This window comes from Amblyomma mixtum, chromosome 5 (assembly GCF_055824585.1).
Source record: "Amblyomma mixtum isolate Tamu chromosome 5, ASM5582458v1, whole genome shotgun sequence".
In the NCBI taxonomy this organism is placed as follows: domain Eukaryota; kingdom Metazoa; phylum Arthropoda; class Arachnida; order Ixodida; family Ixodidae; genus Amblyomma; species Amblyomma mixtum.
Window position 1 is genome coordinate 93634959 of NC_143016.1, and position 27429 is coordinate 93662387.

General features: G+C 47.3%; 2 protein-coding genes across 3 annotated transcripts in view; one reads left to right on the forward strand and one right to left on the reverse strand.

The window, feature by feature from the left end:
• Positions 1-27429, reverse strand: part of LOC149343080 (arylsulfatase B-like) — a 45170-nt gene that overhangs the window by 13927 nt on the left and 3814 nt on the right. The window contains exons 2-3 of one of the 2 annotated variants that reach the window (XM_089545599.1): positions 10075-10199; positions 3058-3217 (exon numbers count right to left, since the gene is read on the reverse strand). In XM_089545599.1, the coding sequence (XP_089401725.1) occupies positions 3058-3217; positions 10075-10191 (277 nt within the window). In that variant the 5' untranslated portion in view covers positions 10192-10199. The remainder of the gene's footprint in view (positions 1-3057; positions 3218-10074; positions 10200-27429) is intronic. The other variant, XM_089545600.1, reaches the window with a different exon arrangement.
• LOC149343081 (uncharacterized) lies at positions 20661-26917 on the forward strand. The gene is made up of 2 exons (XM_089542291.1): positions 20661-22124; positions 26714-26917. Exons 1-2 carry the CDS (start codon positions 20943-20945, stop codon positions 26855-26857), a joined length of 1326 nt encoding a protein of 441 aa, XP_089398417.1. The 5' UTR covers positions 20661-20942; the 3' UTR covers positions 26858-26917.

The window sequence follows — 27429 nt, forward strand, 5'->3', positions numbered from 1 at the left end:
GCTTAAAGCTAATTGATTAGAAAAGCAGAAGAAAAAACAACCACTGCCGCCGGTGGGATCCGAACCCACGACCTCCGAATTACGCGTCCGGTGCTCTACCGCTGAGCTACGGCGACGGCTGTCAAATCTTCTGCTTTCGGGGGTATTTATGTTTACAAGTAACCTAACTTTGAGAGTGTTCATCAGCGCCACCCGCGTTCATAAGCGGCGGACGTAGAACGTCCTGAGTTACCGCAGGTAGTGACGTGGAACGTCATCGAACGGAGAGGGTGGAAGCTGCGTGAGAACCCTCTTATGCTTCCTATGGAGTCAAGGCTGCCAGAATCGAGGCCCTCGCTAAGCAATTAAGCAAACAAGGGAAGGGGATTGAGGGGCTCGTTATAAATATGAAAGAAGCCAACAGCCACAGAAACCAAGGGGCACAGGGGATTTTTTAATTAATTTATTTATATTGTGGTGTTGATCAATTTAGAATATTACTTGACATGTTATCGCTTAAAGCTAATTGATTAGAAAAGCAGAAGAAAAAACAACCACTGCCGCCGGTGGGATCCGAACCCACGACCTACCTGCGTCACTACCTGCGGTAACTCTACCACGTCACTACCACTACAACTACCGTCGACTACCAACTACCACGTCACTACAACTACCACGTCACTACCTGCGGTAACTCAGGACGTTCTACGTCCGCCGCTTATGAACGCGGGTGGCGCTGATGAACACTCTCAAGGTTAGGTTACTTGTAAACATAAATACCCCCGAAAGCAGAAGATTTGACAGCCGTCGCCGTAGCTCAGAGGTAGAGCACCGGACGCGTAATTCGGAGGTCGTGGGTTCGGATCCCACCGGCGGCAGTGGTTGTTTTTTCTTCTGCTTTTCTAATCAATTAGCTTTAAGCGATAACATGTTCAGTAATATTCTAAATTGATCAACACCACAATATAAATAAATTAATTGAAAAATCCCCTGTGCCCCTTGGTTTCTGTGGCTGTTGGCTTCTTTCATATTTATAACGAGCCCCTCTACCCCTTCCCTTGTTTGCTTATATATATATATATATATATATATATATATATATATATATATATATATATATATATATATATATATGCTTTTCTTATCAATTAGCTTTAAGCGATAACATATTCAGTATTCAGTATTATTCTAAATTGATAAATAAAAATCCCCTGTGTCCATTGGTTTCTCTCTCATATATATATATATATATATATATATATATATATATATATATATATATGCCCTAGTCTTAATGAGAAGGCAGGAGGGCCAGTGGTAGGAGTCACAAATTAAAGAGAAATGTGGTGATAGCCCAGTACGAGAGAAATACGACTACCAGTGGTGATATTCGGTGGCGATGTTAAGTGTGTCTCTGTTTGAATGTCGGAACTGCATATTTGCTTGAAGTAAGCTAGCTAATTAAAATATTATCGTGCACGTCGGTCCTTTAGTCATAAATATGGTACCAGAACGGAAGACCTTGTGTGTCCTTTTTGAATAACACATGCAGTGGAACGCCCGTACAGACCTAGCTCACTCCAAACATTCACGAACAGTTGGTATTTTTACACTCTTCTGTTGCTCGCTACTAAAAATATTAAATTACTTTTATACAATTTACTTTTCGCATCCCCATTAACGCATGGTATTTGGTATGGGGCACAACGACTGAGAGAAACTTGTCCAAAGTCTGTTGATAGCATGAAAAAAGGTGGAACAATAAACTCTAAACCACCATATGAGGCACAAAAAAAAAGCTGTATTTGATGACATTCGATTACAAGCACTACCGAACCTGTTCAGCCCACTTGTATTAAAACGTCATCAAGCCTGTTGCAAAGAAGTTATCTTTTTCTAGAAGAAACCTGCAACCATGTCTCTACTTGCAAAAATATTTAGCACACGAAGAAGTCCGATTTGGAAGGTTCTCTACCCCCGTACTGACTGTGACGGCCAAATGTTGAAGTACTAACTGCAGCACACTCTTGACGCCTCCGTTAACGCGTTAAAATATGCAATAGACTATATATAGTTATTCAAGTTATGGCTAACATATTCAATTTAGTCGATATAGTTTTAGTCCTGTCAACTAAATGTAGTACGTGCCTTTTATTTAATGCCGTCGCTATTCTTGTAAGGCCTTACTTTATTTTACTCCTTTTTGTCCACTGCTGTTTTTACAGGCTTTTTGCTAGCTCCCTGTAGCATCACGAGTATTGCATTTTGCTGTCGATGCTGAAATACAGTTATCTGCTTGACTCGACTGATGAGCCAATGTACATCAATAAATACCTCCGAATCGGTAGTATGTTCACGGAGTATCATTCGAGCTGAGGAAAATACTTCCGGGAACAAAACGAAACCGATAATGGGAAAGAATTGAAGTTGTTAGCCACAGATCCAAGCATGACAAAACAGTGACACGTAGATTGATTGCACTTCTACCGGGATTACATCGGCACTCGCACAGGGAACGACAGACAGCCGTTCAAGCGGTGGGACGAAGAGGTCGACGAAGTGCAGTTCTGGTTCCCGGGTGACTCCCGGGAGTGTGCCTGTTGTGACGCTCTTCGATCAACGACCACCGACCTGCGCTTCGATTACGCACCTTTACAGCTGTATATTTCCAGTCGTGTCCGGCTATCTTAGCAGCACAATGTAGTACTAATGTCGGTTACTTTTTTAGAGACACAAATCCACAGCCTTAGGTGATTTTGTTTACGGGGACGTCTTTGGTAGAAAATTGGCAGCTAGAGGTGGCACTTATTGTTTTTATTATGAAGTCATCAAAATTAAATGACCAACGGCCATATAAAAAAATACTGTACGATAGACATCCTGAAGGGAGTCAGCAGAAACTTTGTCTTATCCTGAGTTTACAACTGATGTACAATGACTTTATTAAAAATCCTAAAATGGTTCAAGTCCTGAACAAAAATTCATCAGAGTTCTCTGCAATGCAGTCACCAATCTTCTTTCCATCAGGTTTTCCCGAAAAAAATATAATTTGTTCTCAGGTAGAAAGAAGCTGCTTACCGTGGTGGATGGGATAGAGTCCAGTCAGCAGCGACGCCCTTGAAGGCGTGCACTCTGGCTGCGCATAGTAGTTGTTGAGTAACACCCCCGTTCTCGCCAGGGAGTCCAGATTGGGCGTCGGGATCTGCTTCGCACCGTAGAGGCTAGTATCGGCCCATCCCTGCATTCATGCGCGCTTTAATTTGGTATTCTGTAGCGGAGAAGTTGTGCCGAACGGCTAGCGGTAGGCGAAGAAGGGAAGTGTGGCTGCCCGGCAGACTACAAGCTCACAAGTATTGTTGTTCCTTTTGCTTTGTAATTATTGTGCTTATGCTATGTTTCCGCCGCAGCCAAGGGGGGCGCGGCCCCGTCAGGCATGTCTATTGCCTTTTGTCGCGTCCCCTAAGGCATTTCTGTAACGGAATGTCTTAAATAAAGAAAGAAAAAGAAAGAAAGAAACCAGAAAACCACTGCTGCGTTTCTGACGGCTCCCAGTGTGTTAAATCTCGCCGTACACTTGGTGGAGGTGCAATACCACGTTGCAGCTTTGATGCGATGCGTGCGTGAACAATAAGCGCTGTCAGCCAGTTGACACAACTATACAAGTGTGACAATCGGTGGTTACTGTGGAAGGAAGAGGTTGTAGCGAGAGCGGAGGAATGCGAAACCCGAATGTGGCTACCAAGGAAGGATAGTGAGGATGTTTATTGTAGAAGGAGGAGAATATGACGAGAGCGGAAGAATTCACCAGCGGAGGGTAGACGCCACTGAAACCGCCCGGAGGGAGGGCGCCGTGGAAGAAGGAGGGTTACATTTGAAAGAAGAGGGCACTGCGAGAGTTGAGAAATGCGCAATGGGATTATGGCCGCAACGGGCATGCAGCGGTTGCTATGAAACGTGCGCTGGCGTCGCGCGTGTGAAGCGGCGGACTGGAGAGGAGTGCTGGACGAAGAACTGCTAGGTATGGGGACACAAAAATAGTGCTCTACAGCTATACATATATGCATGCCTTAATGCATCACCAAATGAAGATACCGTACAAGCTGTCGCTCATTCTTATGTTACACACTAGTAACCATGCTCGGAGTTTTTGTAGCGAGAGCTACACTACGCTAGCGCTCCGCCTCTTCAGCATGGTCGCACTTTCGCCGTGGTCGCACCGATCTTGAGCCGTTGCCTAGCAACCACCGCAGCTGGCGGGCGTCGCCGCTCGGCGCGCCATCTGGCATGACGTCACTCCGCCGTTGCACTCATCGTGGAGCAGACGGCACTCGCCCACTCGCCTCGCCAGTTGTGCGCATGCGTAGTAGAGAGAGAGGGGGTGTCGCAGTGTGCATATATGTACGGTTCGGCGTAGTGGAAGGCGAGCCGTTATGGAGAGCGATCGGTCGGCTAGGCTGAACGAAGCCAGACTTCGGCGTCGGAACGAAACAAGGAGGAGACAGCGTGCCGAAGAAACCGAAGAGCGTGTCAAACATTTCGATAAGCGTCGTAATGACGACGCGGCTAGACGAGCTCACTTAGCCTCCAACAGTGAATCCGCAACGGTTGAAGACGAGGTGGCGAGTTCGGCTTCTCTCTACTTTACTTTACTGACCACAGAAGCGTATTGATTGTAATATATAAAGTTGCAACCATTGCTTAACCATGTGTCTTTCTCCAAGCACAGACAGAGATTAGCGCAGTAAACCATCAGTACCATTACACCGCTTAACCACAGCGAAGCCTAAGCGCAGTCATGGCATGTAGCTCTCGCTACCTACCAGGTTTAACCGGAGCTAAGCCACAGCCAATTTTTTTCGGCCGATTGTTTGTGACATATTTACCATCCGTTCTTAATTTGGTAACTGCACAAATTTTCTTCAGTATTACGCTTATTATGACCTTTTGAACGCGGGAACCGGCAGTTGCTACATGACGAACATTACCCAAGCGGGGATACCTGCACCACACTAGTCCATGCATGAACAAAAACGGTTCATGCTTGTTCGTCATCGCTATAGACGCTTGGTAAACGAGGCCATAACACGGAAGTCGTTGGTTTAGCCGCCGAACACTTGTCGATAATGTTTATGCCAAAGTAGCTACGTCACGCGAGCGAAGTCTTCGGCCATACAGCATATTTTAGTTTCGTTTTCTTTTAAGCTTTATGTGTACTTTAAAGGTACGGTAACTGTGCTAATAGACGAAGTTCGAAGATATACAATGCAGTAGTCACCTCGAAAGCGTGTCTCAGATATATGACCAAACATGTTTGTTTCTGGGCAGAACAAAGTTCACCACTAAGGACCAACACCAGTTTGTGACGTAAGCAAAGTACGATGGCGCTGCTGTCTCCGGCTGAGGTATAACTGAGGGTGAAAATTAGGCTTAAAGCCCCTAGGAATACATGGAAGCAAAAGTTTTGAAAACAATTTTCTGATTTCACAGTGCACCTACGCTGTCGTTAGTTCGGGAAGAACAAGCAAGTTTATCCTAGAGCAGATTGTGAAAATATGAAAAGTCATTTTGAAGCCGATGTATTTTTTAAAACACCGCGTTATGTGCGCGTGCGAGTAATTGCTGGCGGGGGGTACGGAACAGGAGCGCGGCCCATCGAAACGCGTGTAAGCAGAACTTTTGAGGGATATTTTTTCCGTTTCGCAGAGTATCCATGGAGGTGGCTGTTGGGTGCTTTGAAGAAGAGCGAGGGAAAGTATGCTGCGTTATTTCGAAGGCATCTTTTTAAAACGCCTCGAAATAATGCGGGCTGTGAAGCCACACATACCCTCAAAAGGTCCTATATGCTTCCACGAATCGCGCAAGCTACTCGCTTAGTCCTAAATGCTTTCACGTGCGCTACATTTGCTCACTAATACAGTCGTATAAACAAGTGAGCCTGGAGAGAATTACCTTAAAACAAGGCTAGGGTTTTAACGTAGTTAAACCCGGTAGACGTGTTAAAGCATGTTTTTAGCCTTATTGGCTCGTGGTTTTGCCTTGTTGCGTCGTCGGCGCTCCGGCGACAATATTATTTATTTTTATTTTTATTTATTTATTTATCCCATACTGCGGACCAAATGTGGTCCAAGCAGGAGAGGCACAGTACAAAACACTCGGGAACAAAACTTCGACCTTAAAAAAGAAAAAGAAAAAACATACATAGCGAAGAAACAAGCACTAAAAAAAGAAGACCAACACTTATACGACGCTAAATAGGCACAGGAGGAAAGAAGCAACACGCAGTGTCAGCAACATAGCGCGTCACAGGCAGCGCCAACCGACGGTTGAAATTACTCAGGGGGTAAGCAAAGGAGAATCATGAGGCAGTGCGTTCTAATCATTAATCGTATTCGGAAAAAATGAATACTTATAGGCATTCGTGCGGGCAAAAGTTGGTTCAGTGTAGTATTTATGCTTATCACGAGATTTCTTAAAAGTCTGTTTAGTTATGTAATCCTGGGGGTCTGTGCCTAGCTTTGAAAAATACAAACGACTCATGTTAAAATTAGACTCATGTTAAGCTCTGATCGAGGTTACGCTGATCTGATCGGTTCGCGAATCAGATGGAAGTTGATAGGAGGCAAGGAAGTGGAGTACACAGCGCGAGAGTGCACATGTGCCTCAGGTTAACACGACGCGTGACCGGCTGCGGAGATGCCTATTTCCTTTCCGTCAACGATACAGCGCACCATCTCCTGATCTTGTCTCCTGGCTGGTCTGAAATCTTTTTAAACGGAGAGCTTACCTTCAAAGCCCCTAATAATTAACCTGTTTACAAGGTAACGCATATCAAGACGGGAAACAGTAAATTCCTAGCCGAGTGCGGTAATTGCTTGTTCAAATAAACAGAACGACGAGTTGAATTTGCTTTGTATTGAAGGGCGAAAACAGCGATTTTTTTTCCCGCATCTCAGAATGTGACCTAAAAGGCAACGCTTCCCCAGGGGAAAATGATAAATGGTTTGCATGGTGTGAATACTAGAAAAAAGGCAAGCGTTAAAGGTGTTCCAGTAAAAATTACATTCGAACTGCTTTCTTTCGCGTTCTAAAGCAGTGTTGTTATCTTCTGTGTCACAGAAGCAACAATTATCTGCGGTATCAATTATGCACTTTCCCGCTCTCAGAAATATCAGAAATAATCTATATTTGGCTAGGTGGCGCGACTCAGGTGGTGCACTGTACCGTTGACGGTTCGGAGCCACGCTAAGTCTATATCATAGTGCTCTCGTGTAGAGCCTAGTGAAGCTGATCTGTTCCCTACGGGGCGGGTTCGAATCCCAGTCATGGCAATGTTTACTTTATTGACTTATTTATTAAAGATAAAGGTCAAGGCTTTAGCGATGGCCCCTCTTTTGCGGCTTGGGTCATTAAAGAGTGTTTTCGTTTTCAATGCTGTTTTTAAGCGCACGAAAGAGAACCACGCATTTTAACAGCCGGCGCCGAAGACGATTCCCTCGGCTGCGAGGGACTTTTCGAGGGAATGTAGTGCGCGCGGCAGAAATGTCAGACTAAACGAGAAACTTGGGCGATTCGTGGAAACATCTAGCAAATAGAGCGCCTTTTGGGGGCCCGTAAGGGTTCACTACTCTCATTTGTCGCGGCGTTTTTAACAGATAGCTTCGAAATGACGTGCATATTTTGTCACACCCCGCTCGCACCACTTCGACCTCTTGCTTCAACATCATATACCATTCGGCCTCCCCGCGGTGATACTAAGCTGTTGTGCCGCCTGTGGCTGGGAGTGGCGTTCACTAACGCCTATTCCCATCTCATCGCAATGGCAGACTCTCCAGCGTGTGACCAGTGCGGTTGTGATGAAACGATCGGACACCTCCTCTGTGACTGCCCTCGTTTTGAGCAAGAGCGCGGTTTCCTGATTGCTACTCTGTACCGTTTGGACTCGCGTCCTCTAACAGAGTCCAACGTTCTGGGGCCTTGGACACAACCTTCCACGCAAAGGAAAGCGGTGAAAGCGCTCCTGAGATTCTTAAGGGACTCGGGGTTGTATTCCCGTCTATAATCTTTAAGTTTTCAGTGCGCGCCCTCAGTCCCCGTGACATAGTGGTCGCTGGACACTTCGAAAACCCATTTCATTGCCGCTCTTTTTACTTCTTCCCCTTTGTTCCCCTCCCCAAGTGTTGGCTTCTGTCATATTTATAACGAGCCCCTCATCCCCTTCCCTTGTTTGCTTAATTGCTTAGCGAGGGCCTCGATTCTGGCAGCCTTGATGCCTTAGGAAGCATAAGAGGGTTCTCACGCAGCTTCCACCCTCTCCGTTCGATGACGTTCTACGTCACACCTGCGGTAACTCAGGACGTTCTGCGTCCGCCGCTTATGAACGTGGGTGGCGCTGATGAACACTCTCAAGGTTAGGTTACTTGTAAACAAAAATACCCCCGAAAGCAGAAGAATTGACAGCCGTCGCCGTAGCTCAGAGGTAGAGCACCGGACGCGTAATTCGGAGGTCGTGGGTTCGGATCCCACCGGCGGCAGGTGGTTGTTTTTTCTTCTGCTTTTCTAATCAGTTATCTTTAAAAACGATAACATATTCAGTAATATTCTAAATTGATGAACACCACAAAATAAATAACTTAAAAAAAATCCCCTGTGCCCCTTGGTTTCTGTGGCTGTTGGCTTCTGTCATATTTATAACGAGCCCCTCATCCCCTTCCCTTGTTTGCTTAATCCCCAAGTGTAGGGCAGCCAACTGGGCATCGCCTGATTAACCTCCCTGCCTTTCCGTCCATTTGTCTCTCTCTCTCTCTCGAAGCACTTGCCAGATGTTAACAAACAGCTGCCTTCACAGGTACTCTGTGAAACGAGAAAAATGTTTCTGAAAGCTCTGTATGAAGTTCTTTCTATGGGCCGCGGTCCCGCCCCGTAAACCCCGGCGGGAATCACCCCAAGAGCACGTTATTTTGCGTTATAAACTTACATAGACTTTAAAATGACATTTCATACACTTGAAATTTGTTCTAGGATGAACTTCGTTATTGACGAAGGGTTGGCATCATAGGTGAACTGTGAGACGAGAAAACTGCTTCGAAATCTTTTGATTTCATGTATTTCTAAGGGCGCTGAGCCTACTTGTCGCCCCCATGCGAGTCCGGCTACCACAAACTTGCTCTTTGTAAACACTGTGTTGGTCTGCAAATCATAGCGCTACATGGGCTCCGTTACATGTGAAAATATATTTAATGTACGACCAGAAGTCTGAGACTCTGACTGCATATGTAGCGAGAAAGAGAGGGGGAAAGTCTTCAATTGCACGTTTTCATCATGGTGATGTTTTCGCCAAGTTTCCTTCCATGGTGATGCTTTCACAACCATATCCTAATTTTAATGTTTTCGAATATGTCTCCAACAGCTGACAATTTATGTTGCACCCTTTCTACGTACCTTTCCCCTCCCGTTATACTCGCAAAAATTGTGCATTTGGGGTTCATCCATATATTTTCACATTCAAACGGCGTCCCCTCTACAAAAGTAACACGTGATATAAATTTGAAGTGTACTGATGAGTGGCCGGCGTTTCTGGGCCCGTTTATACCTACACGTGCAGCTCTGTCACAATATCACGGGTGTCAAAACGTCTTGCTTTGGAAAGAAAACCGCGACACACCACCTGTAGCTCAAGTATTGGATACATATGCAATACTGCACAGATTAGAAGTAAATAAAGCCTTTCTGTACCCCATGTAGACAATTTTAAGAAAACCAGACACCGATGGTATACACATAGGGCTAGACACGATAAACTATTAGTGCGTCTTCTTTAAGCATGAGCGGGAAAATCGTCATTGCTAAGGAGGAGAGATGACCACTTCGGTAGCCAGGTATGAGCCGATCCTGCGAACCGAAACCAGTACGAGAGATTTGGGAAACATAAGCCGCAGTCACTGACGCAAACTACCTTTCGAAAAGCCGCGTTTAGTTTGTTTCACATCCCAGCCAAACACCTGTTAGATGTGCTGCTGCTGCTCAGTTGATGCCAGCTGTTTCCGCCGCCCTTTAGCTTATGTCTGTTTAGTGCGGCACTAAATTGGATTCACTCACCAGGTCATCGGCCAGGATGAACACGATGTGTGGCCGGGAAGCATTCTTTGCAGACACTGTAGCCAGTACGCTTGCCGCGACGACAAGAAACGAGAGCGCCATTCTGTGGGGATGCATACTTCACCCTGCAAGTATTTTATGAGGGTAGTTTTATACATATATATGTTATATCGCACAATAATTCTTTCTCTATAGCACTGGTGAAAATTATTGCTCTTGAAACGAGCTTGGGCCAATTGTCGAGAGGAAATCGCGCTGTTGTTCAAGTCGGAAATACGTTTCAGGATAGCGCATCAGCAATTCCCACAAAAATAAAGAAATTAATTCCACGCAATGACAAATTAACTTTCTTACAGATATACGTGGCAGCGCAGTTCATAGCCGAGTTAGCGGTGGTCTTAGCCCTAGCGGCAATTTATTTAATGTTTCATCTATGGGTTTAAGCCTGAGCCGATATGAGATCAAACTGAAACAAACAAAACGTTATTTTCGAGCCCACGCCACTGTAACTTTGAAGAAAAAATTCGTGACGTCAATATTGATACCTGTGAGCTTGCTGATACTGTTACCAGCTTATCTTAAAGACTGCACAAGACCCTAAGCAAAAACGAACCGCATAAAAAAACTTTTGTGCTCAACAAATATAGCGGTTATAACAGTCGCCAAAAGTGCAAGAGGAACAACATAAGAGTGTTCGACGATCTGTCATAAAATTCCACAGGGCTTTGCTCGCAGAAGATAAGGCAGTCGATGACGTCTGGTGATAGCGCCGCAGGGAAAGGAAAGACCACTTTGCTGGTTGGGAAGGTGTTGGGCCATGTTGTATTAGAACCGCAAGTGAGCCTTTCTTACCATATACTAGCAGAAGGGCAAACCACGAACAAAAGTATTATATGTTGGCGACGGGTTACTTGACACAAAAAGGGGTCTTCGAAAAATGCACTACAGTAGCCCAAAGAACACAGCGTTTCATAAATTAGGCTTTTGCACCGGTTGCTCCCTAATTCCCCCTCTCACTTTCGATTTCTTGGATTTGGGCGTGTCCGATTTGTTCTTTAACGGAAACTGTAAAATATGGCTCGTTTAAAAAAAAGTCTAGTGCTGACGTCCCGTCTGCTGTGAATGCATATTTCAACTCGATTAACAATGCCTGCTTTCATGGCAAAGAAATAAAATGGAATCACCGCGCACAAAGAGCGTAGCCCTCAAAAAACACTTTGGAAAAACACTTTGCTGATAAACAAATAATAAATTATTAATTTTTTTTTAGTCTTGTATTAAACTTGTGTCTTTGCAGTGACTTTCTTATTAGGTGAAAAACCCACCATAATGTCACCACGCTACCACAGATTTATTGCACCCATCCTCAAATGAATATGATCCGAGATAGAAAAAGGCTAAAGCAACTCTAAAAGCAACGCCGTTGTGTTTTTGGCCCTAAAGAGATCGGAGATTTTGTTGAGTCTTATTTGCAAATTAACGGTGCTATAAGGGAAGGAATCGTGACCACATGACTTTGTTGAGCATTTCTCAAGCATCCTTGTGCCATTGTCATGCATTACATCGCATCATCGACCTTAAAGTGTTGTGTCAGTATACCAAAGGAGCGCTCGAAACGGATCTGTTTTCAAACTAGCGTCTTCTCAGTTATCGGAGTGATCAGTACTTGAGAATACGTGTTTCTAATTTTATAATAAGAGATCAAATTACTCACTGACATCCACCCAACGCAGCCATACGGCTACAAAGGAAAGCTATACAGTTTCCACAGGAACTTCATAGTTAAAGAAAAATTCGTAAAGGAAATCCGTTAGGCGACACAATTTTGCAGACTGGCGGGCATTTAAATTGAATGAATGTAAGGGCGTATTTTTACATGCTCACACAAGACGGCCAAGCGGGGGCACGAAATTACTATTTACCTCTGTACAGTTGTTGTGGTTTTTGCCTAAAATGCAGGAGTATCGCTGGGGTAGCTCCGAACAGTGCAAATGAAGTTCGGTTCCCAGAATTCAGCGCGAGGAAATCTGTACGGTGCCTCTTCAGGGCCGGAAAAGCTCACCCCTCCGTACTATTCGACAAGGCCACAGATAATATATTTCAAAAGCATCTGGTTGCCTCTGCGGCATAGAGCGTCAGCGGTTGTAAACGGAAATGTATTGGGGTTTCCAGGTGGTGTTGAAGATAAGTAGGCCTTTCCGCTGTTCCCAAAGTGCGAGTAACATTAAAGCAACCCGGTGCCGCTGGTATTCTATGTTCGCAGTCAGACGCTACGGCGTTCATCTCCTGATCACGGCGAGGTGGCGGGTTTGATCTCGTCTTCAAAGGCCACGTGTCCATGGAGGCGAAATGCCAATACGGCCCCGTTGTAAAATTGAGGTGCGTGTTAAAAAGACAAAATAAAAACTCTGTGGCAGAGTATGAGTATCAAGCGTTAGCATTAAGAAACGAATATTGCGTCATTAGCTATCTTGGCTATATCAGGTACAAATGATTTGTTGTATCCGGATGTCTACATTTTATGCCAGCGTATACAGCGTAAGAAAGTAAATAATTTGACACCACTCGAATGTCCTACGTCAATTAGTTTGACCGCAATGAACGTTTGAAATTTCAAGAAGTCACGGTTTGGGGAACCGAAGTTCGTCGATGCAAGTCCCTATGATTTTCTAAGCTTTGATTCGGCTGAGTAATCTTATGCTCTGTAACGCGATGAATAGTGTGACACCACTGTCAACATTCTATGTCAATTAGGAGGTCCAAAATCTGTGTACCGGTGGCACCATCCACTAGTCCCACTTGTATGACTTAGTGTTTTACACTAACGCGACCTGGAGTACTGGGAATATCAGAGCTAACGTTCTAAAGGATAATCGCGTCCAACACGATTTTCACGCATTGGCTCTTTACAACCGGTAAGCAGGTAATCGTTTCTGAGTGTGCCCCATACGCCGAGTAAGCTGTCATTGAAAAAAATAGGCAGTGGCTTAGCTCTGGTTAAGCCTAGGTGTACAACCAAAAAGCTTCAGTTATGCTTGGTTTGACGGCCGTCCACACAGTGCCTGTACGGAGGCGGAGGAGAAGACGGAAATCGGCGCGGTTAAAACTGCCCGCAGGAATGCGGAGAGGAGGGTTGCCGGCTGCGACGCGGGCAACACGCGGCTGCAACGAAAGGTCAAACGGTGGGCGAGGAGGCGAAGCGCGCAGTTGTAGCGACAGAGAGGAGGCGACGCACGTGCGCAGTAGCGCTCGGCTGCGCCGAAAGGTCAGGCGACGGAGTCGGCAGTGGCGACGGCTGTGGCAGTGGTGAGGAGCGACCACCCGCGCGGCGCATGACGTCGCTGGGTTTCGCGCATGCGCATAACTCACCAGTTCGGTTCACGCGAAGCTCGGCTCTGATCCACGTAGTGAAGCTTTTCGCTTCAAAACTGCACACCTGAACGCCGGCGCCACAGCCAAAAGCGCCCACAAAAGAAAAGTTAGAGATGCATATGGCGCGCCTCATCACCGCTCCTTCAGCTTTGGGACCATCCTCATTTATGGCTCGCTCTAGAGAATGCACAAGCGGATATCACAGGAACTCGTAAACAGCGGTTAATTAAATCATTTTTTCCACTGGAGAGAGGCGCCCTTGCATCAGGGCCTACGTGGTGATAGTCTGCGCAAATATTTAATCTAAGCACTACAGCTGGCGTGCTATTGTGCCTTACGGCTGGAAGAATTTTAAACTTCTTATACACATCTCCTAGCAATGCTAGTCATCGAAACTCCAGCACTTGACTAATCGAAGGATCAAATGCAATAGCCGTTGAACTCTCGTAGAGATTCCCAGGAAAGGCGGCAGGAATTTTTTAACCAGTGAAATGATGTTACGCGCCCACATTTGGATTTTAAATGTCAGTATTCTACGTGTCTTGATTCTCCCCTTGATGATCCGTGTCGACATTCCCCATAGAGCCATTCAGCGTGTCCGCTCTGCCCGGGTGGTCCCAATTTTTGCGTCTGCTGGCGGATGATGTTGAGCAGACGCCTACTAAGTTCACCGAGTTATGGAGTCTAGTCAATGTTGACTTGAAAATAAGAACAAAAGCGCAGATGCCTTGGTAGTGGCACGCTATATGCGCCGCCATGTATAGTGTACACCGTTTGCATGTCCGCGCCGGCACAGAGATAGGTATGAACGAAAAGACAGGAAGTATGAAAAAGAAAATTGTTTAGACCGAATACATTGCCTCTTTTTCGAGTCCTCCTCAACTGCATAGTGAAAGGACCCAGGTATTATTACATGGTGTTTCACATAAGACTGCAGAATTTTAAAAATATACCTTGTGAGTTAAAAGAGCGCTTTTTTCGGCGTTGCATTGCCAGTGGTGCAGTACACCAGAATAAAAATAAGATGTGATAGCCAGCAGGCTGGCTAACCAATACTCAATGGTTGACTTTTTAACTATTACCGTTAGATTCCTTAAATATTTAGAGGCGTGTAGCGCACCGCAAGTAGTATCATTATCTGTTTTTAGAATTTCGAAAACGTTGTCGCAATCTGCGCTGTGAGACAACAAATTTTGGCTTGTAGGCAATGTAACTCCTTCAGTACACGTAACTCGTCGAAGTAGCTAAAAAATGTCGGGCTACAGCACCGAAGGTACCCGCACTTTCGAGATTCTAAAAACTGATATAGTTGTTGCCCACGAATGGCTACGTGCCTCTCAATAATTAAGGAGTCTAACTGTAATAGTTGCGAAGATAAATACTCAATATTAGTTAATCAGCAGCTAGTTAGCACGTCTTATTTTGTTTCTGATGTACTACACCGCTGTCAGTGCTATGCCGAAAAAAGCGCCTTTGAACGCAAAAAGATGATTTTTCAAAATTGTGTAAAAGTCTTAGGTGAAACACCCTGCATACGCGTACACTGTACACACGGTCGCATATGAAGTGCACTGCATGCTTTGCAACGTAGGTATGGGCCTAACTGACGTCATTCATGTTATCATGGAAGAAATAATAGTTTACGAAGAACGTAGCGTCGCATGCTACACTGGCTTCAATCGGTGCTTCCGTATCAGAGTAAGAAAATCACTACGAAAAAGAACACAATATGAGCTGTACGGCTACAATGAATGCATTATTGCCTTCATTGCGGTTCGGCAATGCTGAAATGTTTGAAGGATTAACCTGCAAGCTTTAAAAGCACAATCACAAATTGCACTGAGGCAAACTTACCGGGCAGAATTGTAAGTGTGGAATTTGACTGGCGTATATGTGACAAGCAAGGACGGCGACTGGCGGAATAAATGCTCAGCTTATCAGTCAGCGGATATCTTCGCGCTCTTTGTACCCTTGAGTACAATCGACTATTGTAAGGGCGTTAGATGCGCTGTCAAGGAGGGGGCAAACGAGGTGAAGAATATGATATCTCCACCGCACTCACTGTTGAAGCACGAACGTTATAAGACTGCGCACTCGAACAAGTGGAAAGAGAGGGAGCGAAGTGGGTCAGTAATGTTCATCTCTGTAGAGATTATGACATTACACTACGCGGACGCTTAAAAAATTTATGCATGTTACCCGCTAAGGCACTTGTCAGGAATGTAGAGTGTGTGCGCGCGCACACACACACACGCACACGCACACGCACACACACACACACACACACACACACACACACACACACACACACACACACACACACACACACACACACACACACACACACACACACACACACACACACACACACACACACACGCGCACACGCACGCACGCACGCACTCGTAGTATACATCCCAATCCTTCATACCCCTCTTCACTCACACTATCCACTATCCTGACTCGTGCATTGCTGATTTTTCTCCCGACGAACTCGGTTCGACGACCAGCCTGGAGAAAATGAGCCGGGGTCACGGGAAGGAAGCATGAAGCACGTATAAAGTGTGCTCTGTTGGTATCCACTGTCGAAAAAAAAGAACATTGAAAGTGAACGCAGCTAAATGTGTTGTTGGCAGCTGTGTTGCGCGTTAATTTTCTAGCTGACCGCAGCGGTGGCCTAGTCGTCTGAGCAATTGCCTCGGTAGTGGGAGGTGTGGGGTTCCATCCTCAGTGCCGCCGACTAGCCGCTGGCGATACAATGGGTACTCACTTGGGTGCCTATTGTGTGCTCCATTTTGGGTACCCCATTTGGTACCCATCGGGCGCCTCGCATTGGGTACCCCATCACGAGTAGAAGGAAATACCTTGTGCCTTGGCGCTCTTTGGCCACTGATGCCCTTGTGCCATAGAAATTAATTACCATCATACTTTTCTACCTCGCCATACTGGCCAAAATATTAAGAATCGTTGAAGAATGAGGCACTTTTTATAGTAATAGATCATCATTTTAATCATTGTAATCGATCACGAGATATGTATACACCCTTGAGTTAATAAAGGAGAAACTTTGGGACCTAGTGTTATCTTACAAATTAGCTGCGCCGAAAATGCGAGATCTGCGAAAAATCGGCTTGTAATGAACTGTAGAAGAAGAAGAACAGAAAGTATCGGTGAACTCAAGTTCGATAAAATTTAAAACAAAAAGACCGCAATTCAGTAGGGGATGCATTTGTTCTACAAAAATAACTGCTCGGCTGTGCGGATATTATTGTGGTAGTAACTTAATTTACAATTTACAAGAGGAAGAATAGGGATCAGTTAAATCTTGGTTAAGCCGCTGAAGCATCAATCCCCTAAACAGTCTAGAGTGAGAGGAAACAGCGAGTGCACAGGAGCAGAAAATCCTCTGCGCGTTGTGGTTCAGCCCCGAACCTTCTCAGTAAATTGTCCACTAGAATGGCCAATTCTAGCAGGTAATTTTTTTTTTCATCGATGGGATAAAGTACCCTGGCTAATTATTCAAGATATCGTAATCTTCAAACTTTGCTTGCCCTGGTGCACAGAAGATACAGGAACAAAAGCCACTAAAAGAGCGTCAAATCCTTTAATTTTGCTCAAGGCTCGAAACCTTTTCGTGGAAATGCAAGCTCGAAACAGCAGGATGGAAGCAGTTAGGTCGCTAAGACAGAAATCCAGCAAGGTTTTAACTACTTCGGTAAAATGTAAGCCACTGTGGCGAAGCACATGATTAGAAAGAACCAGACGTGTAGGTGCGGGCACTGGGCACCTGAGAAAGCGTAATAGAGTAAAAATACCGTGTGTCTTGAGGTGTGAATAGTCCGCTCGTAGCTATGTGTCCGGAAAGGTCGCAGGATTCATTGCCTTTATTCTACAGAACTGCATCTCGGGATTCCAAGTTCCTAGAAACGTCCTAAGTAGCCAAAAGTATCCACGTGCGCTTGCGAAGAGCCCGCACCTGCCACTGTGAGTGATGCGCGGCACCTGTTGTAGACCTACCCAGTGACTTTAACTCTGTGTGCTCGGGTTCTTTATGGGGCTGCCTTGCGCTTTGACACTACATATGGCTTGATCCTGTGGGTTGTAGACAATGCTTATTTTTATATCTTGTGTGATTAATTGCATAAAACTGGCTGACACGTCTCAGTTCAGCCGCTTCTTTTTTGTTTTAACTCAGTCCTTTTTATTCACCCTTAATTTCTTTACAACGCCTTTCCACTTTTACGCCAGTCATAGCCAGCTTTCCAGGGCATCATAAAATGGCGATGTCTGTGGAACGAACGTAGCGAATACCACTTAACTGAATGTGATCTTTTTTTATTGAGAGGCAACTAAAGCCTCCCTTAAATGGTGAGCGTAGATGATGTTACTGATAGCTTACTCTTCCTACACGCTGTAGAATCGGTCATAAAATGCTTGCTGCGCTTGGAGCGACGTGTGAAAAATGCTGTGAAGGAATGCTGTGAGAAATATCTCCGGTTTATCTGACGGCTATTAAAAAATTCACATAAATGAATAAAGGAAATAATGTCGATCTTTTTAGCGCGCAGTCATTATTCATGAGGCCCATGCGGACTAAACAGGGAACGCTCTTAGGAGTGAAGGGGCACGTAAGAAGACGGGGCACATCTTCACCCATCTTGACGTGGCCAAGTGTTACGCCCTCTTGAAATTTCGCGTCCATTGAGAAAGGTTGTACGATCCGTAGAAAAGCAACTAGTGCAAGCAGCAGCAGCAGGTTTTCCCAATTACAACAACAGAGCACTGCAGTTTAGTGATCACATCGTCTGCAGCATTGGGGTGGTCTTTTTGATTGACCGCAGTAATGAACCTCTACCTGTTTATGCAACATATGAGCACTCCTCAACTTTTTGCATCAGCACAAACTTTTCCCACAAGTCCCCAGTGCAAACACAGCTTGTACCACACCGCAGCGCTTGCCTCTAACGCGGCGATTTCCGCAGTGTCGTAGTGAAATGTTTGCATCAAGCCTGAACAATCAGCACCGCAGCAATATTCTATACCACAACCTTACCTTTCGTAAGCCCCTCTGAGATTCTTGAAAGACCTCACCATGAATGGGGCTTATTAAACTAAAAAGGGGTCGACGAAACTTCTTGGCACAGCGAGCACATCTTTCTCTGAGCATTGCTTCAGTCATACCACATGTTTTTTGCTCTCTCCGTCTTTCAAATGCTCTCTCATTACTTCCTTTCTTGCTTATATTTGATTTACATCGCTTCATATTACCATCTATAGCGGAGTTCTTCAAAAAGAACAAAAAGCTCCGGAAGTAGAGCTATACCTTTAGGTCCATGGACGTCAATGCGCAGTGGAAGGCCCACTACCCGCTGTTGGCTGTTTAGTGCTTGGTGCAAAAACGTCTGCTGGCGCCTAGCCTGTAATGCCCATATTGCCTCTCACTGGCTCCTTTTTTTATTTCTTTCTCTGTGTCCCAAGAAAATAGAGCGTCGAAGAGAGCGTCGTTTCCTGAGAACGAAACGTCGTGTTCTGTACAGGCTGACGTGATTCTTCCTTTCTCAGCACTTCCATATGCGATGAAACACATGCTACAGTGACGGAACGTCGCCGACGAATTGTTCGAAACAGGAGGGAATTCAGGACAGCTGCTAAACTTGCGACTGAACAGCTCTGATGACGGCGCAAACTCACAAGAGGTTTTGTGTAAACAGTGCTAAAAGAAGCACTGTAACAGCAGCGCTTATTTTCCACCAAAAACGAAGAGAGATTCCAATATAAAATAAAGTGCAAAGCAGACATGAATTGCAGATAACGCCTACGGGAATGCAGAAAAGCACGGCGGGCTGCCCAAAATAAATAGGCAAGAAAAGTTTGCTGTTTATCTCAGTTTACCAAAATACATAGTTCGTTTCCGTATAGTGTTGACCTTATTTGAGTAACCGAATTCACGTTGTTCGATGACGTGTATTTTTCTGTCTCCTTTTCTTGTTACCATTTTTTGTTGTACACTTCATTCCTTGTCATTTTTCTAATAATACGCAAAACCATTTTTGATAACTATTGTTTGCATTTTGAGATGCTACTTGTTTAAAACATTTATGTTACCTGCTGCCCTGCAATGCAGGGGCCGAGGGGCACGTCAAGCCAAAATTTCTGGCTTTTTTCCCTCGGCCCTCACCATGTGTACATGGGAAATAAATTGAAATTGAAATAGTCGGGTCATTTTGGCAGGATATAAGGGGCAGTCAACCCGACTATTTACTGGAAACGAGGGTGAGTGGAATGAGCACAGTTAACCTAAATTAAGTATTAGCCAAAAAAATCTTTCAACAAGAAATGTCACTTCGTTTGTGAAAAGGGACAACCAAATCCCTACGACAACCGAAACATTCTTTTGCATTAATGTGGTATCATTAGAAGAACCTTGTGACCAAACTGAGTCGTCGGTCTTAAGACGCACCACTTTTGAGGCGCAGTGACTTCACCAGGCCCCAGCATTGCCAATGACTGGAGGCAACCGACGGTATCAGAACGGAAATGACGTCAGTTGCGATAAAGGTCTGAACAGCTCTTAATAATATGTCATTGCCGGCACATCCTATAATTAGGTGTCCCGGACAACTGATTTTTGTGTGGGTTCCTGGCTTTCTCTACTTCTTTTTCCGCTCTCGATCTTTTTCTTTAATACCAATAATGGATAAAAATTACGCAAGAATGTAATTTGCTACACAGTTCGCAAGGCGAAGTGGCAGTTGGTAAAAAAAGGGAGCAGAAGTAATGCGTCAAAACGCGAGAGGAAAAAAGAACAGCAGAGAGACTCGTCCACCTCCTTTGGCCTTTTCTTTTTTCTTTTTTTTTCTGCCGCAGTAGACAGAACGCATTAGTTCGCTGAGAGGATATTCCTTTGATCGCGAAGTGTCACTTCTCTCTATTTTTTTTTTCCTGCGAGCAGTAGATCGAACGCTTCTCGAGGAGCGATGACAGCATCACTCAGCAGCATCACTCACCCGTTCCTTCCCTTTTTGCGGGATGCTAACGCTTGTGCTTATATTGCAGAGGCAAATGGTTCACGTTAGAGGTAGCAAGATGGATACGACTCTCTGTCCTGGATATTTCTCTCTTTTTGCGCATTTCTTGACGGTCGTTGAACGGAAAGTTCCACATACAAGAAAGGCTTTAATCGGCACTTCTCGCTCCCCTGCATCTTCGCCGCCTTGGGACGCCGCGTTTGAGCGCGGAGCGATCGGACGCGTGGCACATCGGCGCCGTCGATTTTCGACTAGAACCGCGGCAATCAGATGTAACACCCATCAAACCTGTGCGTCTGCATCTGTGAAGTCAGCAGGATCCTGGAGACACCGATCTGACCCAGGTACGCCCAATTTTCGGCCACTTCGAGCAACCCTCCGCATCACCACATAGCGGTCGAGCTGAGCCTAACGGCTCCGGCTCCCCCGCTGCTGGCTGCGGAGACGCCCGCCGGTCAACCTCTCAACATGGCTCTGCCTGAACAACGCGGATACGACCCCACGACTCTATCGTGGTCGTCTGTCCCTGCAAGCCAGCCAGAGGATGGCCCATCCACGATTTCGGCGCAGCAAGCTGCCCCTTTTCAAGTCGTTGAGAGCCGGCGCCGCCACCGGCAAAACGCACGAGGAGCTGCAATGCCCAAGACTCCTCTCGACAAATCAGCAACGGGAGACGCTCACGCTCCGTCTTCTAAATGTCCACAAAAGACATTTTCACCAATCTCCAAGTGGACGCTTAAGCCAACGGTCAGGATGAACCCTGACGATTACGTGATCGTGCTGAGGCCACGCAGTACGGTCGCCCTCAAGGCAGCATTTCAGCACGGTGAGCTCGGCGCTGCCATTTCGCAACTAATCGGCAGACAGCATCTGAATGCGAATACAATCTCTCCCAATTGGGAACAAAACATTATCGTCTGTGGCACGCAGAACCCCGAGGTGGCTCAAAAGCTTCTGACGGACATCCAAATTACCACCAGCAAAGGATCGCCCCCGCTTCACGGACACCTCAAGCTCACCGGTGATGTGTGTCGTGGTGTGATTACTGTGCATAACCTTGAAACCAGCGAATCCCTGAAACATAGTGTGCAGTGGCGCGGTGGTGAACTAGTCCATGTGCGCAAGCTGGGAACATCGAATGTAGCAGTGCTAACTTTCGAGGGACGCAGCGTTCCGCGTTACGTCCACTACAATGCAGAACTGACTCCCGTCAAGGAGTATAAGAAAACGGTGCCAGCGTGCTACCGTTGCGGCACACTGGGGCACCGGGTGGACAACTGTCCCACCCCGGTGAAAGAAAGATGCGGCCTTTGTGGCCAGAACGTGGGGGTTGGTACTGAGGGGATGGCCGCCCACGTGTGCAATCCCATGTGGATAATATGCGGGGGCCCGCACCTCACCAGCTTCCGCGAATGCACCAGCAAATTCATCCGGCTTCCGCAGCCAGGGCCCAGGCCGCCAATCAAGCCACCCAAGGGAGCCAATTCCGGCGCGACACGGGGAAGCCACGCCACCGGCCGGCAGCAAAGCAGTCAGAAGACGCCGCGGCCTCCCCCTGGCAAGACAGCAACGGTAACGCCACCACCCGGAGCAACGGAGTTCCCAGCTCTCAGCGCTTCATCTGGCGGCGCCGCCTGCAACCAACCCAAGGTAGGCAGCTGGGCGAGGGTCGCCTCTTTTCCTTCCCCTCCTCCCTCCTCCCCCACCAGCACCACCGAGACGCAGGAACTCAAGCGCGAGCTCGCCCTCTTGCGAGCTCAAAACGAAAAACTAGCCAGCGAACTTAACTCGCTCAAAGCCCAATTCCCTACTCCGGCAGCGTCGAGCGGCGAGGAAGAAAACATCTCAGACAGGGAGATTCCTACTCCTGTGGAGAGTCGCGCCGCGGCCCTGGGAGACCCGGGTGACAGCGATTGAAACACAATTGGCTGACCTCCCCAAAATTATCCGCGATACCATTGCGCGTCAGGTGGAGAGTGTCATCGCACAGATGACACAAGCCGTAACTCACATTATCCAAAAGTGGATAAAAGACAATCCGCGCGTCCTTAAACGCGTAGGGCCCATCAGGGACGCTAACCGCCCCTCCAAATTCAACAGAGTTATTCCCGATGAGTTTGACTTCTCGGAAAACTCCTGCACGTCTGCGGCGGGCACTAGCGGACTGGGGAGTCTTAACAACGTAACCCCACCCTCCGCCTCCGACCATGGCCCCCAACCCTAAGTCGCGAACAAGAACAACTCAGCCGCTTACACTAACGCAGTGTAACTGCCGTGGTCTCAAGAACCGCACGAAGCGGACTCATCTCCGCCTCTATCTTGAGACCTTTGAGTTCCTCGTTGCAGTGGTTGCCCTTCAGGAACCCGGCGCCGGGGCCAAACTAACAAACTACACTACATTTCAACACAACCCGCAGACATGTATACTTGTTCACAAGCAGTATACTGCGCAGGAGGTCACGCTCCCCACAACACCGCCTTTCCCATACACGATGGTGTCAGTCCTGCCCCTAAAGCGGTCTGACCCACCTGTACAAATTCTGAACATTTACTGCCCACCTAAACTTAAGAACGTCACGTTCAATGAAATTGTCACCCAAGCTATGCAGGAGGCTGGAAGGGATCCCCTTCTGATCGTCGGGGATTTCAACGCCCCGAGCAGGCTATGGGGGTGCCCCCGGGAGGACAGACGTGGGAGGAAGCTTCCGGAACTTCTTTCCACACTTGGACTCACTTTGCACCCTGACCCCGCCAACCCAACACGTGTCGGCAATTCGATTCAACGAGATACTTGCCCGGACCTCACATTTACACGCAACATGCGCCATGCCGACTGGCTGAATACAGAGGACACTCTGGGTAGTGATCACTGTATAATCAACACAACCATTTACATGCGTCTCCTGAAACGCCCACTAACACAAGCTCGTGTCCCGGACTGGACGACTTTCCGCACCTCTCTACCCATCGTAGACCCGCTCCAGTCGGGATACGACGCATGGTCGAAATCGCTCACGTCTACACTCACACAACACGAAAAGCAGATACAGCTTACAGAAACACAAACGGACGTGGACAACCACTTGCTCCACCTTTGGGAGGCCCGCCGCAGCCTCACAAAACGATGGAAGAAACAGAAACATAACAGACGCCTAAACAAACGCATCCTCGAACTCACACAACAGGCAGCGCAATATGCCACTCAGCTAGCCGACACTAACTGGGTGGACCGGTGCAACGCGGCTGCGCGCCAGATGTCTGGCCGCAACACGTGGCGCCTATTCTGCGCTCTCATCGATCCAATACAAACACGCACGGAAACCCAACGCCACTTACATAGGGCATTGCACAACTTTACAGGATCGACAACACAGCTAGCGCACACGCTCAAGGATCGATACCTGTGCACCACTAAGGACCCCCGGCCGGCGGCGTACTCCTATGCAGGCGAACAGAACACGGAGCTGGAAACTCCGTTCTAGCTCCACGACCTCCGGGCGGCCTTTATCAAGATGAAGCGGGGCACTGCACCCGGGCGCGACAAGGTTACGGTCAAGCTCTTGGCCAACCTTCCCGACACAGCCTACGCCGCGCTCCTCAAATACATCAATAGCATTTGGGACGGAGAGTCTCCTCTCCCTCTCGATTGGAAATCGGCTCTCGTGACCTTCATTCCGAAGGCCGGTAAACCTATTGATGTGGAGAACCTTCGCCCCATCTCCCTCACGTCTTGTGTCGGCAAGCTGATGGAGACGATGGTGCGTGACAAACTCTCCGATTATCTCGAAACACAGCACATTTTCGCGGACACTATGTTCGGTTTTCGTCCTCACAAGTCAGCACAGGATATACTTCTGGAGCTCCACCACGACACTTTAGATCCTGTAGAATGTCCCCACAACGACAATCACAAAATGAACAAGGGAGGGGAAAACCTCAGTTTGCTAGAGCCAACGTTTCGACAAGGGGACTTGTCTTCGTCTGGGCAAAGCGTTCATCATCGGCAGGGATTATATAGGGCCTTCGCTCCGAGGAGGAAGGCCCCGGGGGTGGGGAAGGAAAGTGGTGTGGGAGGGGATGCGTGTCAGGAAGGGGAGGGAGGTGAATCATCATTCGCTAGGCTGCAATAGTGCAACAACCTATATCCGGGGGGTATGCAATGAACAAAAGGCTTTGAAGGGGGTGCGACGGGGGGGGGGGGGGGGAGGCGCTGGGTGAACCTGCAAAACTCAGATAAAAGGATTAGTCAGCGTGGTACAGGGAAATGATAACAAGGGAAAAAAAAGGGGGGGGGGGCTGGCACTGGAAGGAGAAAGGAAGGGGGGCATTTCCAAGGAAGGACTAGGCAGGGGGGGGGGGGGGGAATGGCTCGTGTTCAGAGAAAGCCAAAAAGTGGGGGCAGAGGGGGTAACAGGAGTGTCATGGTTTCCGAGAACTGGTAGCAGGGGATTAGGAGAAAAAGGAAAAAAAAAGAAAAAAAAAGGTGAACAAAGGAAGAGGGTGACAAGGCCGGAAATGGGGTGGAAGATATGACTTGGGAAGGGTGCAAGGAGCGACAATATACTTATGTGAGGTTCTAGGAAATAGTCTGACCATGTGCAAGACATTTGTTAATTTAAAATCATGCTGACCCTGGAATGTACCTGAGAGATTCCAGGTTTCCTCTGGACATGTTGATCCCTGTTGGTTGCAGTGTTTTAAATTTGTGGATTAGGAATGCTTCTCTGTATTTTCTGTCCCTAGTCGATTTGAAGCCTGACTGAAGAATGAACAATTTGAGTTCGTCGAATTTGTGATGGCGTTGATTAAAATGGGTCGACACTGCCTTCTGTTCATTCCGTGTTGTGTCAGCCCGGTGCCCGTTTAATCTGGCACTCATTGTTTGTCCGGTTTCTCCGATATATTGTTTCTGGCAGTAGGAGCACTGGAGCATGTAGATAATATTGGACGATGTGCAGTCAAAACTGGTCTTTATATCGAAACTGAAATCGCTTGCCGTACTTTTAACCGTAGTGTCCCTTTGTAAATGTTTGCATGTCTTGCATCTGGGTCGAGAGCATGAAGTTACTGTCGGTGGTGGTTTCCACAACGACAAGGTGGTCCTGGCCTTGGATCTTAAAGGCGCATTCGACAACGTCAAACATGAAGTAATCCTGGACCACCTCAGTAACACCAACTGTGGCCACAAAACATTCCTTTACATAAGACAATTTCTTACAGACCGTCAAGCCTATATACGCATATAAGATGCGGAACACGGGCCATACACCATCGGCTCGAGGGAAACACCTCAAGGCGCGGTCCTAGCTGTCTCCCCTGCTCTTCAATTTGGCAATGCTTCGTCTTCCCTCCAAATTGTCTTCTCTGCCCGGGATACATCACGCTCTTTATGCGGATGACATTACAATCTGGGCCACGCAAGGTAACATGGGCCACATGGAGTCCTGCCTGCAAGCACCGGCGACCCTAGTCGACGACTACGCGGCCTACTGCGGACTCCAGTGCGCCCCAGCTAAATCAGAATTTGTGCACTTACGTCCCTCCCCTCGGGACACAGCACCGCTTCGCATCAGTCTCCCCTCGGGACCGATCCGGGAGGCCAAGGAGATCCGCGTCCTTGGCCTCTTCATACACCACCAACGCAGAGTCGACACCACCCTAGCCAAACTTCGCACGGTGGGAGACCAGGTGGGCCGCATGGTCCGCCGGGTCTCCAACAAGCGGGGCGGATTACGAAGCAAGGATGCGCTGCGGCTTGCCCATGCTTTCGTAACGAGTAGAATCCTCTACTCAACTCCCTACTTGCACCTGCGCAAACACGATGATGACCAAGTGGAGGTCATCCTGCGGAAAGTCATCAAGCGGGCTCTCGATCTCCCGGTCACCACGTCCAACCAGAGGCTTCTGGCCTTGGGCGTGGTGAACACATTTCGGGAGCTTCGAGAAGCCCACTTAGTCAACCAATACACGCGTCTTGCCCAGACCACGTCCGGTCGCCGCTTCTCGGACCGGCTACACATCAAACATGACTACCACGTTGAGGAAAGGGAGAGAGTGCCAGAACCCTGGCATCAAAATTCTTACTAATACTGTACTGTGCCCGGCGGTGCTTAATTAAACATTTTCATCCATTCTTTGATGGCGCGTGCCAGTTCTGTGGGGAGGTGGCTGACACCTTTCACATGGTTTGGGCGTGTCAATCAAACCCATCTATCCCCCCCCAACCCCAACCCCACCAGAGAGGACTGGGAGGCGGCCCTGCTCGGCTGTTAAGACCTAAAGAGCCAAAAGACTTTGGTTCAACGGACGCGGGCGGCGTTGCTTGCCAATGGGGCACTGGAATAGGGGCTCCACCCAGTATTGTAAGGGGAAAGGGCCAATAGGGTCCTACCCCAATCACCTTTCTGTAAAAAAACTTAATTTCCCATAAATGTTTTTCACCACCACCACCGCCGCCTTCACTCTGGCTCTTTTGCTTCCTTACGCTTGCATTTTGGTCATTTACTTTCGGTCGTGCTGCTTTGATGCCTCTGACGCGTTGTAGGATGTCAGTGTCAGACCTGCAAGCGTTCCAACAAAAGTTGAAACGGCAGGCCACCCCCTCTTGACTACCACCACAAATACTTGGCAGGTAATCGTGGCCAAAAGCTGCTGATATTAAGGCGGAAGCCTTTAATGCCTCATCGTTGTAAGCAGGAGCAGTCGACAGAAATGTCACGCTTTTCAATTGGTCGAAACGGTCGTGACGTCACAGTGCTCAAATTTCAAACGGGGGCAATTGTACTTTGGCTACTAACGATGCAACCAATTAAAGGGATCGTATAGTGATGCTCCAAGTAAGTTTGACTGAGTTTAGTTAATTGCTTACTTAACCAATTAGTCCAATTAACGTTTCTAGTCAGACCAGATAAATAAACCCGAGTAAGAAATTGGCCGAGCTTGGGAATCGAACCCC

Excerpts from the sequence above, each read along its gene's own strand:
- LOC149343081 (XM_089542291.1), top strand. The coding sequence starts at position 20,943 with ATGGCTCTGCCTGAACAACGCGGATACGACCCCACGACTCTATCGTGG. Across the intron at positions 22,125-26,713 it reads CCGCCTGCAACCAACCCAAG|AGAGGACTGGGAGGCGGCCC; the intron begins GTAGGCAGCTGG and ends CAACCCCACCAG.